Source organism: Haliotis cracherodii, unplaced genomic scaffold (assembly GCF_022045235.1).
Source record: "Haliotis cracherodii isolate W230 unplaced genomic scaffold, xgHalCrac1.p SCAF_18, whole genome shotgun sequence".
In the NCBI taxonomy this organism is placed as follows: domain Eukaryota; kingdom Metazoa; phylum Mollusca; class Gastropoda; order Lepetellida; family Haliotidae; genus Haliotis; species Haliotis cracherodii.
In genome coordinates, this window is record NW_027266273.1 from 11,948,330 (window position 1) to 11,962,369 (window position 14,040).

General features: G+C 40.4%; 1 protein-coding gene across 1 annotated transcript; it reads right to left on the reverse strand.

The window, feature by feature from the left end:
• Positions 1 to 1,516: 1,516 nt before the first annotated feature.
• Positions 1,517 to 11,638, reverse strand: LOC139465269 (SOSS complex subunit B2-like). The gene is made up of 6 exons (XM_071246945.1): positions 11,138 to 11,638; positions 10,483 to 10,621; positions 6,949 to 7,020; positions 5,105 to 5,171; positions 4,617 to 4,740; positions 1,517 to 3,664 (listed from the first exon to the last, which is right to left on the reverse strand). The coding sequence occupies exons 1-6, from the start codon at positions 11,220 to 11,222 to the stop codon at positions 3,570 to 3,572; spliced, it is 582 nt and encodes a 193-aa protein (XP_071103046.1). The 5' UTR covers positions 11,223 to 11,638; the 3' UTR covers positions 1,517 to 3,569.
• Positions 11,639 to 14,040: the final 2,402 nt, after the last annotated feature.

Sequence of the window (14,040 nt, forward strand, 5' to 3'; positions counted from 1 at the left end):
TCAAAGGCCAGAAAGGTCAACTATTGTGAAAGAAAAATGGAACATGTCCTCCTAATTCACACTACAAATTCCACACACACCAAATTTCTTTTTAACAAAAATGTAAAGACAAAAAAAACAGGCTTTCATCATCGCTGACATCGCTTTGGGCTTTCCTCAGGTTGTTACATTGTTGGGAAGTGAGTGAGTGAGTGAGTATGGTTTTACGCCGCTTTTAGCAATGTTCCAGCAATATCACGGCGGGGGACACCACAAATGGGCTTCACACATTGTACCTATGTCAGGAATTGAACCCGGGTCTTCGGCGTGACGAGCAAACACTTTAACCACAAGGCTACCCAACCACCCCTCATTGTTGGGGACATGCAACAAGATTCTGTTACAATGGTGCCGTGGTTATGGAGTTATTAATAACACAAGACGCATGACAACTTACAAGTGTCAGGTGAGCTACAAAATGAGGGTTTTCAATCACAACTTCAGTCACATGAACTTTTATGTGACCCCATAAATAGATGATCCTCTTCAAATATTTGCAACATTGCACTGATAATAATTGCATAATTTCATCAATACCCTAAGGGCAATATCACACAATTATTACAGGACTTGGATGGATTCGAGTTATCAGGAATAAACATTACTGATAACCTGATATTTCTATATTAAATTTCTTTCTTCATTGTAAGGATCTATTTCACACAAAAATATGTACGACATTATTCCATGAATGACATGAAATATCAAACAGCAAAGGAAATATCCATGGTTTGACACAAGTGATCAGAACAAAGGGAAAATCAATTGTTTTGAATAGCCATTTCTGAATAAATATTGCAAATATGCAACATGAGCTGTGGTGCATCATTTCCTACCGAAAGTGAGTGAGTTGGGTTTAACGCCGCTTTTAACAGTATTCCAGTTATATCGTGGCGTATCAGCTTAATGTGGGAGGAAAGCTCCAAGTGATGCAGGTCTCAGACGTTTACCACTTCGGTGAAACCCACGAGCACGGGTATGGTGCTGACAAACCTAGAAACATAATCGGAGTGAACCGGGATTCGAACCCACAGTCATAGGTTTCTGGCGTGCCCATGGGACGCAACTCAGCACAGCGAATCGTGGCACCTCAGACGACTGGGCCAACCATGGCCCCTCTTTGTGTTGGCATAATTTAATCAACTATTTGTTACGTTAAAAAGCTTCTTGTTAAATCACTAAAAGTTGCAATTTTCAAGTTATATTTCTGTTTATTCAACAGGACCAAAAGGGGTACACATTTTGATTATGACCCACATAAAGTACAGGATTACTTTTCTACTTTTCTTGGATCTGTCCATTCCAACACTTAGGTAACATAGGGTAGACCAGTCAGTGCATTCAGCCATGACCTATGTTTTAAAGTGTGTGACAAATGGGACGTGAAACTAATGGGAAGATACCAGCTTAGAGTGTGCCAACCTTGGTGAAAACAAACTCTGAACTAATTTGTTTCTTATTCATATCTTTGCTTTTATTTCACATACTACAACACAATATATATTTAACGCACCACATGAGGAAATACTGAACCAGTCTTCTTTGAATCTCATCCTCATTGCCAGCACAATTCATTCTCGATAATACATCCGTCTCACGAACTCAACACCAGTCAAACGCACACGTTACTTTGCAATAGTCCATAACAAACAATGCTTTTTGATTTTCACCACGTTACTTTGAAGGATTTACATCATGTTTTTCCAGACATTTTCCAGCTATTGGGAGTGAGTGAGTATTCTGTTACGCCGCTTCTAGCAATATTCCAGCAGTATCACAGCAGGGGACACCAGACATGGTCATCACACACTGTACCATGTGAGGAATCGAACCCAGGTTTTCAGCATGAAGAGTGAATGCATTAACCACTAGGCTACCCCACCGCCCCGAAAAGCTGTTGAATCTGAATGAGTCCACAGTATCATACCAGACAATAATAAATTTTCCAACATCATCTTAATTCCCTTAATTCAGAAACTATTGGGTCTCTTGTATGTCAAATCCTGTTGGGATGGTCAGGGAATATAGGTAGTCATGGCTGTTTTCGGAGTGAGTGAATGAGTTGGGTTTAATGTCGTTTTACAGTCTTTCAGTTATAAAATGGCTTGTCAGCTTAGGGAGGAAAGCCTAAAGTGAAGCAGGTCTTAGACATTTACCACTTGAAACCCATGAGCAGAGGTATGGTGCTGACAAACAGGCCCCGAGAAACATGGGCTGACAGGGATTCGAACCCACAATCATAGGATTCTGGAATGTCCAAGGGAGGCAACTCTGCACATTGAATTGTGGCACCTAAGACTGGGCCAGTGCCCTGCCTTTTTTAAGAGCTGACTTAGGTCTTCACCACATGTGTCCAAGGTGATTCTGTGTCATCGTAACTGAGGCTCATGCTGTCAGTCACCAGTCTAGGCCACAGGCAAATTACTTACTGTCGCAGCTGCAACAATGCAGGCATAAAGCAACCTTCACGCAATGTTATTGCAGTAAAACACTGACCAATAGAAAATGTTTCCCAGAATGATTCCATTTACAATTGTATCCAGTATTCAAACCCCTACTTTTATTGGACACATTTACCACTGTGCAGTGCTCCAGAATTATACGTCAGGCTCGCATGTCATCGATCTCAATTGCATGGATAGATGCTCATGATGTCAGTAACTGTATTATCTGGTCCAGACTTGTTTATTAACAGATGGCCGTCATATAGCAGGAATATTGGTGAGTGCGGCGTAAAACAACAAACAAACAAACCAAACCAAACCAGAATTATTTACCTTACACTCAGATTTAAAAAGTTAAATATATTTTCAGTTGAAATTAATGAGAATAATTTGCCATGGAAAAACTTGGGAAAATCTCTTGAACCATTTAGCTGTAAGCGATGCTGAATAATCTTTGTAGAATATCAGTAGTCTTCATAAACCTGGATCTTTCTCACAGAATTTTTCCCAAATCATCTCGGAGGAATGTCTTTCTATGGTTTCAGATCATCACAAACGTACGTAATGAAAAATTCATGCAATATGGTTGTTATGCAATTAACCTGAACTTGTGATGTCCCCATTAATGGAACCGACACATGCATCTGCAGCAATGTATCTTTACAATGGGGAAAATGTCCACTGCAGCCAACGTCCACAAGCAGCCAGCAAGACATCCATTTCACAGCTCACATACCCTGGGAAATATGTACACGTGTCTCCAGAACAGCACTATATCATACAGTCAATTATGGGTCTGATGGGCTTATCATAAAGATGCTGATGTCAACATGGTCAAGTTTGACAAGTCATCAGGCCTAGCTTCAAGTAATTCTGTCCCCTAATTTTTAAGCGTTTCAGAATTCATAAATTTTAGAACGATAATGTACAACACTTTCCATTTTTTTAAACCATTTCCCCCATTTTTGACCATTTTTTATGTTGATTTTATATTGCTCTTGAAGAGCAGGCACACCATTGAAGGGAGACAACCATTGCACCATTGAAGGGAGACAACCTTGTAGAACTCCAGCACCAGTTTGAGAATCAACGCCTCATGCCCCTCCCTCTGCCATTGATCGGCGGTGGTCCCCTGGGGCCAGAATGTTGGGGGCGGGGGCCACGGTACTGACCATTTCCACCTGAAAATATATGGTTTATAATGCAAGAATCAATATTATCATATGGAATCAAGGGAGACAACTGTATATATAGCTATATATGGTCTCTGGCAGTGGGTCAGAGCCGAGGTTTGAAGGATAGCAGCAACGGGAATACACTGGAATAATCAAGCAAAACAGCAACCTGTAAATAATCAAGTCTGGGCCAGACAATCCAATGATTGACATTACAAGCAAAGTCCTATGATGTAAGGGTATGTTAACAATCAACCGAGTCTGACCATCGAATCCACAGAGTTTGAAATTAGTTTTAATTTTTACTATTCCACAAAAATGGTAAAAGTGGTAGTCCACAACTAAATGTCACTAATCCTTGATGATTTTTTACTGAGACTAACGGCATTATGTTAATTTCAAATCCTGGATCCATATGGTTGCCTCTTAAAACAATCATCGGTTGCTGGGGACCCATTCGGATCTAGAATCACCATGAAGGACCAGCCTCAGCCGTAACATATTCGGTGACAAACAAAAATAGGTGAGGTGAAATGGGGTATAACGTTGCATCCAAGATAATTGCAGGTTTGTGTGTGGCTGCTTGTATTACCCTACTCAGACACAGTATACTAACTCCCAAGTCTACCAGTCCTTGTTTTAGCCCACTGAGATACCATGCCGCAGTTTAACATGAATACCCTACTCAGACACAGTATACTGACTCCAAGTCGACCAGTCCTTGTTTTAGCCCACTGAGATACCATGCTGCAGTTAAACATGAATACCCTACTCAGACACAGTATACTGACTCCAAGCCGACCAGTCCTTGTTTTAGCCCCTTAATGCCGAGCGCCAGACAGGGTAAGAACAAGTAACATCTTTTAACATCTTTTGGTATGACCCCACGCTCTACCACTCGACCACGGAGGTGGTCGCAAACAAAAATAGAATTGATTCAGAGAACCTCTAAACTCACCTTGACCACCCATTTGAGGCGGGCCACCAGACATTTGGGGCCGGTTTCCTGGCGTCTGGGAGGGCATCATTGTCTGGGACCCGTCAGACTCCGTGGGGGACTTTCGTTGTTGCGGTGGCTGGTCCTGAAATATTTCAATACGTCCCATCCTGTATCACGTATATTGAGAGATAATGTGATATTTCTTGGTAACATTTACCCATTAAAAAGGGAATTTTTGTCAGCAACATCGCAGCTAGCTGAAAGTAAACATGACTGAACCAGGAACAAGTGGTTGATAGCATGAACAATAATCTGTGAATCGACAGTCAGGGTGACACCCAAGCAACGACGTTACAATCAGAGGTTTTTTTTGTGAATTCAAACCTCTGAATGACCAATCAGAATCAAGTATTTTCCAAATACTCTCTTTCACCAAGCCAACAACACCTCACTCACTTTTTTGTTCACCTTTCTTAAAAAAATGGAATAGTACCACAAATACTTACATTTTTGGCAAGGAAATCAGGATTTGCTTCACTCATATTAGGAAGCTCTGAAAACTGGAGACAGAACCTAAAAGAAAACCAGCTTATCTGTAAAGCATATTTGAGGAAGGTTTACTTTGAAATATAAGTGAGTGAGTGAGTGAGTGAGTTGGGTTTTATGCAGCTTTCAGCAATATTCCAGAAATGGGCTTGACACATTGTACCCATATGGGAATCAAACAACGGCCTTTAGTGTGACGAGCGAACACTTCAGCCACTAGGCTACCCCCCCCCCCAAGATTTAAGATCCCTTTTAAATTATTTTAGAGTGATTTCCCTTCTGTTAAAAGAGCATAGATGCTAAATGAGTGAGTGAGTGAGTTGGGTTTAACGCCGCTTTTAACATTATTCCAGTTATATCATGTCGTGTCAGCTTAATGTGGGAGGAAAGCCCAAAGTGATGCAGGTCTCAGACATTTACCACTTCGTTGAAACCAACGAGCATGAGTAAGGTGCTGACAAACCTAGAAACAATCAAGGCGAACCAGGATTCGAACTCACAATCATAGGTTTCTTGCGAGCCCAAGGGACGCAACTCTGCACAGTGAATCGCGGCGCCTTAGACGACTGGGCCACCCGTGCCCCCCAGATGCTAAATGAGCAGCTACGGTACTGAAATATTCTTCCAGGACCAAAAAGAGTCTTAGGTACTTGCTACAGGCTTCTGACTGAATTTTGTAACGCCATGATTTAGCCAATATCTTTGTCCACTAGATATAGGCCAGAACACATTAATTGCGTGATTGTTGTGATATGATGTGTGATCAAATGAGATTGTGATAGAGAGTCCACAAGAACATATTTGTCTGTCTCCCTATCGTCTTAGCCAAGGTAACCTTGAGGCCATAATAAATAAACAGTTGAATCTTCGTCCTCGTCAAAAACCTCACCTTACATTATTTCACTGTCCTAAGTACCTAAAGACAAAGCAAACGCTTCATGAGATTTTGTTTGTTTGTTTCTTGTTTAACACCATACACAGCAATATTCCAGCTATATGACAGTGGTCTGTAAATAATCAAGTCTGAACCAGACAATCCAGTGATTGATGTCATGAGCATCGATCCATGCAATTGGGATACGATGACATACATCAACCAAGTCAGCGAGCCTGACCACCCGATCCTGTTAGTCGCCTATTTTAACCACGGGTCTTATTGTCCTGAAGTACCTACAGCCAGTACAGGCAAAGCAAATTCTTCATAAGAAGCACATCAGTCAACAGTCAATGTCCAAAACACTACCCTTCTCACATTTTCAAACATTTGGATAAAAATCTAATAATTAATACAGATGATCAAGTGATAATCCTTATATTCATCATCAAAAACATTTTCCAGTCATTTTCAGTTGAGTGTGTTTTAAGTTTATAAAATCAACAGTAAATACTTCACTCAAAAATCAGAATTGTAAAAGAATTTCAACATGGGGTTTAACATCACATTCAAGATTAATCCACTTAAATAGCGACTTGCATGAACGTGTGTGTGTATGTGGAAGGGAGCTGCTTGTACTAGTCCGGACTGATGCCGATTTTTCAGTGCTAGCTCACTGAGATACCACAGTTTAACATGAATACCCCACTCAGACACAGTATACTGTCCTTGTTTTAGCCCCTTAATGCTGAGCACCAGGCAGGGTAGCAACAAGTACCATCTCGTAACGTGTTTTGGTAAGAACCAAGACCTTCGGCTCTCTGGGCATACGCTCTATCCACAAGACCATGGAGGCGGTCTCAAGATAAAAAGAAGAGAAGTTATTTCTGGGATGAAGTTTACCATCAGTTGTGTCAAAGCAGCACTTACTCTCCTATTTTTGCGATGATACCATTTTTTCCGGTGTAAACTGTTAAACAGCCTTTCCAAAGAGACGCATACCTGCAACAAATACACATGCAGTAACTATCTCAGGCGGGACATATTCATGATACAATGGTTTATCATACCTCCATGTCAGAATGATGAGATCTGATTGGTCCAAGTGATCTTGATAAAATACTGTGTAACCCGCCTAGGAGGGGAATAAATTTCTCAGTGAGGGAATGAATCCCTTATACCCCGCCATGGGCAAATCTGGCTGCACGTGGACTTCTGAGAATCCCTTATATCCCACTTCAAAGCAAAAAGCTGCACACTTTTTCGGAGTCAATGGAAGTCATGTGACAGCACAAGCTAACCTCAGCTCAATTGAACAGCTATGAATTTTGAATTCTTTTACAATGTCATATTAAAACATGTTGGTAAGATAAATTCCTTATCGAACTAGGCTGGAATTCCCAGGCTCGAGTGTAGAGCAACCAGTTGCTATTATGAGTTATGTCCCTTCTATGTCCCTTCTATGTCCCTCCTATTGACCAATCAGATTCCATATCTCATATCGCTTGCATTTGCTTCAAACAAAATTGCAGATCCCAGTCAAGACGATCTGATCAATAATCAAGATCTATATTGTAATAAAACGGTCTTACCCCGCGGAGTGTATCAAATAACTTGAGCACCTTGATTAAAATCATGAAAAGATTTGCAAAATATCTGTTGACGCCCAGTTGACGGAACACATGCTTTGCAAATCCTACAGTCGACCGAAATCTGCATGTTGGAATCCATGTTGTTTATGAACCGAATGTCAAGTTCGTTCTGGCATGTTAATTGGACAATGCATTGACTCATTAGTCCAGACAAATTGTAACTCCCGAAGTCCAGCCAAGTTCGGCAAGGGTGGAAACTGGACTTCTTTGGTCAGTTAACGCTAGGACTGGGACAAGTCCACATTTACTACCAGGGTACCCAACCCGACCCTATCTGGGTACCCACTGCAAGTCTCAAGAGTAGGGAACAAAATGTCTGATTGATAATTGTTTTACCGCAGCCCTGGCTAAAACTATTTAGATACATGTATCAAAGAATCCGATCATGCGTACACTGAAGCTTTATCTTTACTCAAACATGTACAAGTCAAAAGGAATGTGTGCATCGTCAGAAAGAAATGCAAACAGTGTCTTGTAGTGTAACCACTGAGCTATAGTAAGTTTTTGTCATTAAACAATATATCATGTGACTAACCACTGGTCCGGGTAGTCCTGTGGGTACCCGGGTCCTACTCAGGACCCACCCGACCCGGGAGTTACCCGTCCCAGCCCTAGTTAACGCCCTTGCCTTGGGAAGAAGGAGTTTTTACAATGTCCATAAGCATTATGTTTTAAATTTGCGGATGTTTAGGAGTATTCATTGCCAGGAAACTTAAAGGGGCACTGATCTAACGCCATTCCCCGGACTGGTAGTTGCCTTTGTTATTGTTTTTTCCCCCGTGAGTACCCGGATGATACGTAACGCAACTGAGCGTGACCAGAGACTGGGCTACCGTCTGCAAGGACAGCTAAATAAACTTGGAGGCTGGAGGCAATATTTGTTTTACGCATTTTTGCATAAACACTGATTGGTTAACTGTGATCTATAAAGATTCGACAAAGGGCGCATGTTAAATAATTTCTTCAGCCTAAACAAACAGACAAAAAGAACGGCAGAGCTCATCGGAAGTCGTCATTTGGAAATACCCCAGATGGTTATAGTTTAATACTAAAAAAGTATCCATGCAGTGAAAGCATTTTCGGATTTCGGATTGTGTAATACGATTACTACTCCCTTGTTGTCATACACGTTTTCTCGTATAACCCTACACTTGTGTATTTGTCGTCATTCACTTGATGCTCAGTTAATGAATTTATTACAGGTACATTTAGTGGTAGCACCACTTAGATTACCTGACAAAGGTTCTCATTTGGCATTTATTGTGTCTGGGGTAATTATTCAATCTAAATCCAGGTTTGAAGTGAGGTTATGTAATATGCACGTGGCAGCCCAGCAAGAGATGAATGATCAGTTGATTTACTTTTTTTTGTAAATCAACGAATCGTTCCTAGTCATCAAAGGATTAACAGAAAATACGTTGATTGATTAATCACTGTTATCTTGCACAGTGGATATGTCAAAAGTGAGTGTTTACATGTCTAGGTTTACTAAAACAAAGGGAATACACTCATATCATGGCGTGAAGTGCCGATGTAAACACAACATACAATTTGTTCAAAGGGTTAACTGATAATACGTTGATTGGTTGCTCATTGTTATCAAACTCAATGGATTGTTTAGGAACCGTCGACGTAATGAAAATAGTTGTCACGTGGCCTTTCTCAGCCGACCCTTGAGACTTGACACCCGAAACGATATATATCTTTTAGAATATTTGATAGTTACAGAGACACGTGACATCGAATAAGTTATTTTGTATAGCTGCAGACAAGTGGGATATTATTCCTTTGTGTGGATATTCACGGATACATTCCTCGAATAAGGAAGCTGCCTATTTATACACATAAATTTGGTAAGTTGTAATTATGGTATTTGCATTTTGTTTTCCTTCATTTGAACCGATTCGTTCTTGTTTTTCTACGTCTTGGTTGGGAAATTCTTCAATGCGCGATAGACGTTGTTTTCACAGGTCATTTCCTTTGTAAGCATGTATAGATTACTGTCAATTTGTAAAATGTGATTCTCTCAGGCAATTTTTAAAATGTGTAAATATTTCAGTCATTTTGACTAAAACATTTGTCCAGATTGATTAAGACGATCAAAAGGGCCTACAAACATCACAACAGATTATTATGTAGGATTAGAAGGCAAACAACACAGAAATGTACTTTTCAACGTAACATTTTCAGTCTCTTGGTGATGACATTAAACATCAAAATGTTTGGAATTCGTTATCATAATAATACAGATGGAAATGTTTTTCAGTCACTTTGTAAAATAACTAAACATTTAGCTGTTTAATAAATATGTTACACATTTTGACAGTAAAAAAATATACACACTATAAAAAAAGCAATGCTCAGGTGAAATATTTACTTTGTGTTGCAAGTCAAAATAGTGTAAACGAAAATCGCAAAATTACCAAGCAAGTAAATTATCAGAACTTCGTCACCATTACCGATGCTACCCACAAAGATGCCTACACTTCCTTATTATCTTGAATACTGTATTTCATTTTGTTGATCAATGTGACCATACGCTCTTATTACTACCGGTATCCATAAAAGTGACTAATGCGCTTACGAATGCCGCAACAGAGGTCGCGAGCTAGTCTAGATTTCTGCTCTACATCCGGGTACTCACTGGGAAAAAACAATAACAAAGGCAACAACCAGTCCCGGGGAATTGCGTTAGATCAGTGCCCCTTTAAACATTTAACACTTCTAAATTTAATCTCAGGGCATTGAATACTAATTAACACCCGCAAACCTGAAAACATGTGTTTATCTCCTCACTGACGAGAGTGTGTACCCTTTAGTTAATCTGCATATATCACCGGACTGGAGAAGGTCACCGGCCTCATCCCAGATAGACACATTGATGGAGCCACTTTTGTCTGCTACTTTACACGATCTTACATCATGACCATCCTTCGTCCTTGTTGGTTTACCTGAAAAAGGTAAAAATTCAATTTTTTACATTTAAAAAATAACACCCCATTTTCTTAATTTCAAAAAGACATTATAAAACACAATGTCAAATATGTAATAAGCTTGGTTAGAACTTGTACAGTGTTCATCAGACTTAAGATTTGACTTTTAAAATATTTTTTTTACCTTCTAAAAGTAAAAAAAAATGGTGTGTTTTTATCTTTACAAATCAAGATTTACACAATCACTTACAAAAAATGAACTTCTGAGGCACGAAAATTAACGTAACGTAATTTGTAAATTATTTCTCCCTCAGCAGCTTTTCACAGAGATTTCCAGATATTCTGGCTCAGAGCCAAGATGAACTGACGACCGGAGTACATAGCAGCCGTATAACCTTTCACCCCCGATTCTGCTCATTAGACTCGCCTGACATTTGTACCAGTCGAGTCTATAGACAAAAATGGATGGTTCACCTCCTGCCTTCTGCAAACAATCATCGATTAGTTATTACGCTCGTACCGAACGATACCTACCCATCTCAAGCACAATAAACATCACGTTGATATTCTTCAGCCCCGGACGAATGTCTTTTATGTTAACGTACTGGATATCGGCCATGTTTAAAGATTCAATTGTCAAATGCTAACAGAGTAAAATGGCCTCGAACCCAAATGTTAGTTCGACTTCGTTTACAACTGCATCAACGACGGAGGTAGCTAATTCCTATAAACCTCATCATGTCAACTGAACGACATATTACGAAAGATTGTGTCTACTCAGTTCATCTGATCTTCGACTCGAGCAAGTCGAACCGAGCGATCTTCCGGTTTCGCTCACGATGTCGTGGTCTCAAATCTCGATTAATCAGCTGTTAATATAGAATCAAACAGCTTATCTGAGGTATAATATTTCAATATGTCTACTCCTAAGCCGAAAAATGAGCTACATCATGACAATTTCAGTCAAAACTGAGTAATTATTCGGTTTAACGTCTGTCAAGAAAGCCCCTTTTCTATTTTTCACCGCCCTCTTGCGAGCCGACACTCCGACTGAAGCGACATCGCGCTGCGTGCTAAGGTCATAGCAACATCCGGGCTTCTGTCTGGGGAGCAAATCAAAATAATTTAACGATATTTAAAAGTGTGTTTAGACTTGTTTTACGCCGCAGTCAACACCATTCCAGCTGTATAACGGTTACAATTCAATGAAGAATCTTACCCTTTTTGAACGCATCAAGTATCGACAGTCATGATAAATCAACGTACTGTAAATTCTTTCATGACATATATACCTGGTCCTGTTAAAAAACACCCCATGGAACAAGTAATTAATTTGAGACCTAGTAAACCACAGAATTGTGTAAAATTGCTGACTGGGTGAACTCCGGTGTTTGTTTGTTTGTTTGTTGTTTAACACTGTCAGCTGCTGGTTTATCTTTAGTCTGTCTCCCACGCCTAAGATAATAAGTATTAACAGTGAATAATTTGGCAAGTCTAGTTTGCCTAAGCTGAAATTAAGCCATATTCTGGGCTCCATTTGGATTATATTTTTTAATTTGTAGATATGTATTTCTAAATAAGATAACTTTATTTCTGGGACTAAATTTTAGTCCAGTTTATCTTGCTCTGACTAGATTTCTTTTACAGGGAGGTTTCTGTAAGTGAGTTTGTTTTTGCACATCTGTTATAACCATCCCCGCCAGGATAAACAACTAATAAGTTTCTTTGTGAAGAGCCAACTTGTGTAACCGCAAGGCTAACCGAGCGGAGTGGTGGTGTTGCGTAGTAGTTAAAGCGTTCACTCATGACGCCGAAGGCCCGGTTTGTGTGAAGCCCATGTCTGGTGTCCCCAAGGGTGATATTGCAGGAAGTTTGCTAAAGGCGGCGTAAAACCATACTCACTCACTACCCACAAAGCATAACGCAATAGCGTCACGCCTAATACTCGGTTTGATTCTTTAAAAAATATGGTAAAATGCGTGAAACGCACCCATTCGCTTAACGAACACAACATGCAGATGAACTGCTTTGAATGGGGGGCGGTCGGGTAGCCCAGTAGTAAAAGCATTCGCTCGTCACGATGAGGACCCGGGTTCGATTCCTCACATGGGTACAATGTGTGGAGCCCATTTCTGGTGTCCCCCGTGATATTGCTGGAATATTGCTAAAAGCGGCGTAAAACCTCACTCACTCAGAATGGAGACGGGGAGGTCAAGCTCTGTGATTTGGCGAGTGCCTGCTAACGATGCTTGATTGCGTGGGTCGTTGCACATACCGTATTTCCTCTATTAGACGCCGGAACTCTAATAGAAGCCGGGTCAATTGTTCAGTGCAAAAAATAGAAGCCGGGCCTCTAATAGACGCCGGGTCGATCAATTGACGCCGGGTCAAAGGCTTGTCCGACATAAATAGAAGCCCGGGCGTCTAATAGAGGAAATACGGTACTTTACTCACAGGTTTGAGGCCCAGACTCAATATCACCGTGATACATTGGGTATATTGCTGACCATACGCTTTTCAACACTGTTATTGATATTTATTAATTTTTAAATATGCACAAAAATAATATGCTCTTAATTGTTTATACAAAATATGTACACTACAAACGCTTTCTCTTAGAATGCACACACACACACACACACACGCACGCACGCACGCACGCACGCACGCACGCACGCACGCACGCACACACACACAAATATTTAAAAAACTGAACATGACTAATACTAGTATAGAACTGTAAATGTCCATGCATGTATACGGTTTCTGGTATAAGCATGCTTGCCGTATATAAAAGGCGACTATGCTTGTCTTAAGAGGCGACTAGCGGGATCGGGTGGTCTTGCTCGCTAACTTGGTTGATACATGTCATCGTATCCCATGCGTGAATCGATGCTCATGATGTCAATTACTGGATTTTCTGGTCTAGACTCGTTTATATACAGACCACCGTCATATAACTGGAATATTGCTGAGTGCGGCGTTAAACAAACAAACCTATAAGCTGGAAAACAATATATTCTTTGATCTCGACGTAAGTCGTTTGTATATTAGCAAATGTATGGACACCTATTTGCCCTCAACAGAACATATTTTTTTAAATATCATGTTAGCCCAATCCCCAATTATTTTTATATAACCCTAGGTCGTGAGTGACATGTCCCAACCGTGCTTAGCCTAATGTCATTACGCTTCGTCTATTGCCTTGTCGGGTCTGTTTATCTTCTTATATTAATATACGGCTTATACATTGAACTGTATCGCTGCATGCAGGTCAAGTGGCTCAATTCAGTGCCGTGCAAGTCCATTGTCGAGTGGACACACCTCGACACACTTGGGTATTACTTCAATTGAGACACAGGTTTATATTATCAATCTTTACAGTTGACGGATCCAAGCAAGGCTAAATGATAAACTGATCATTCCATTGTGGTGTG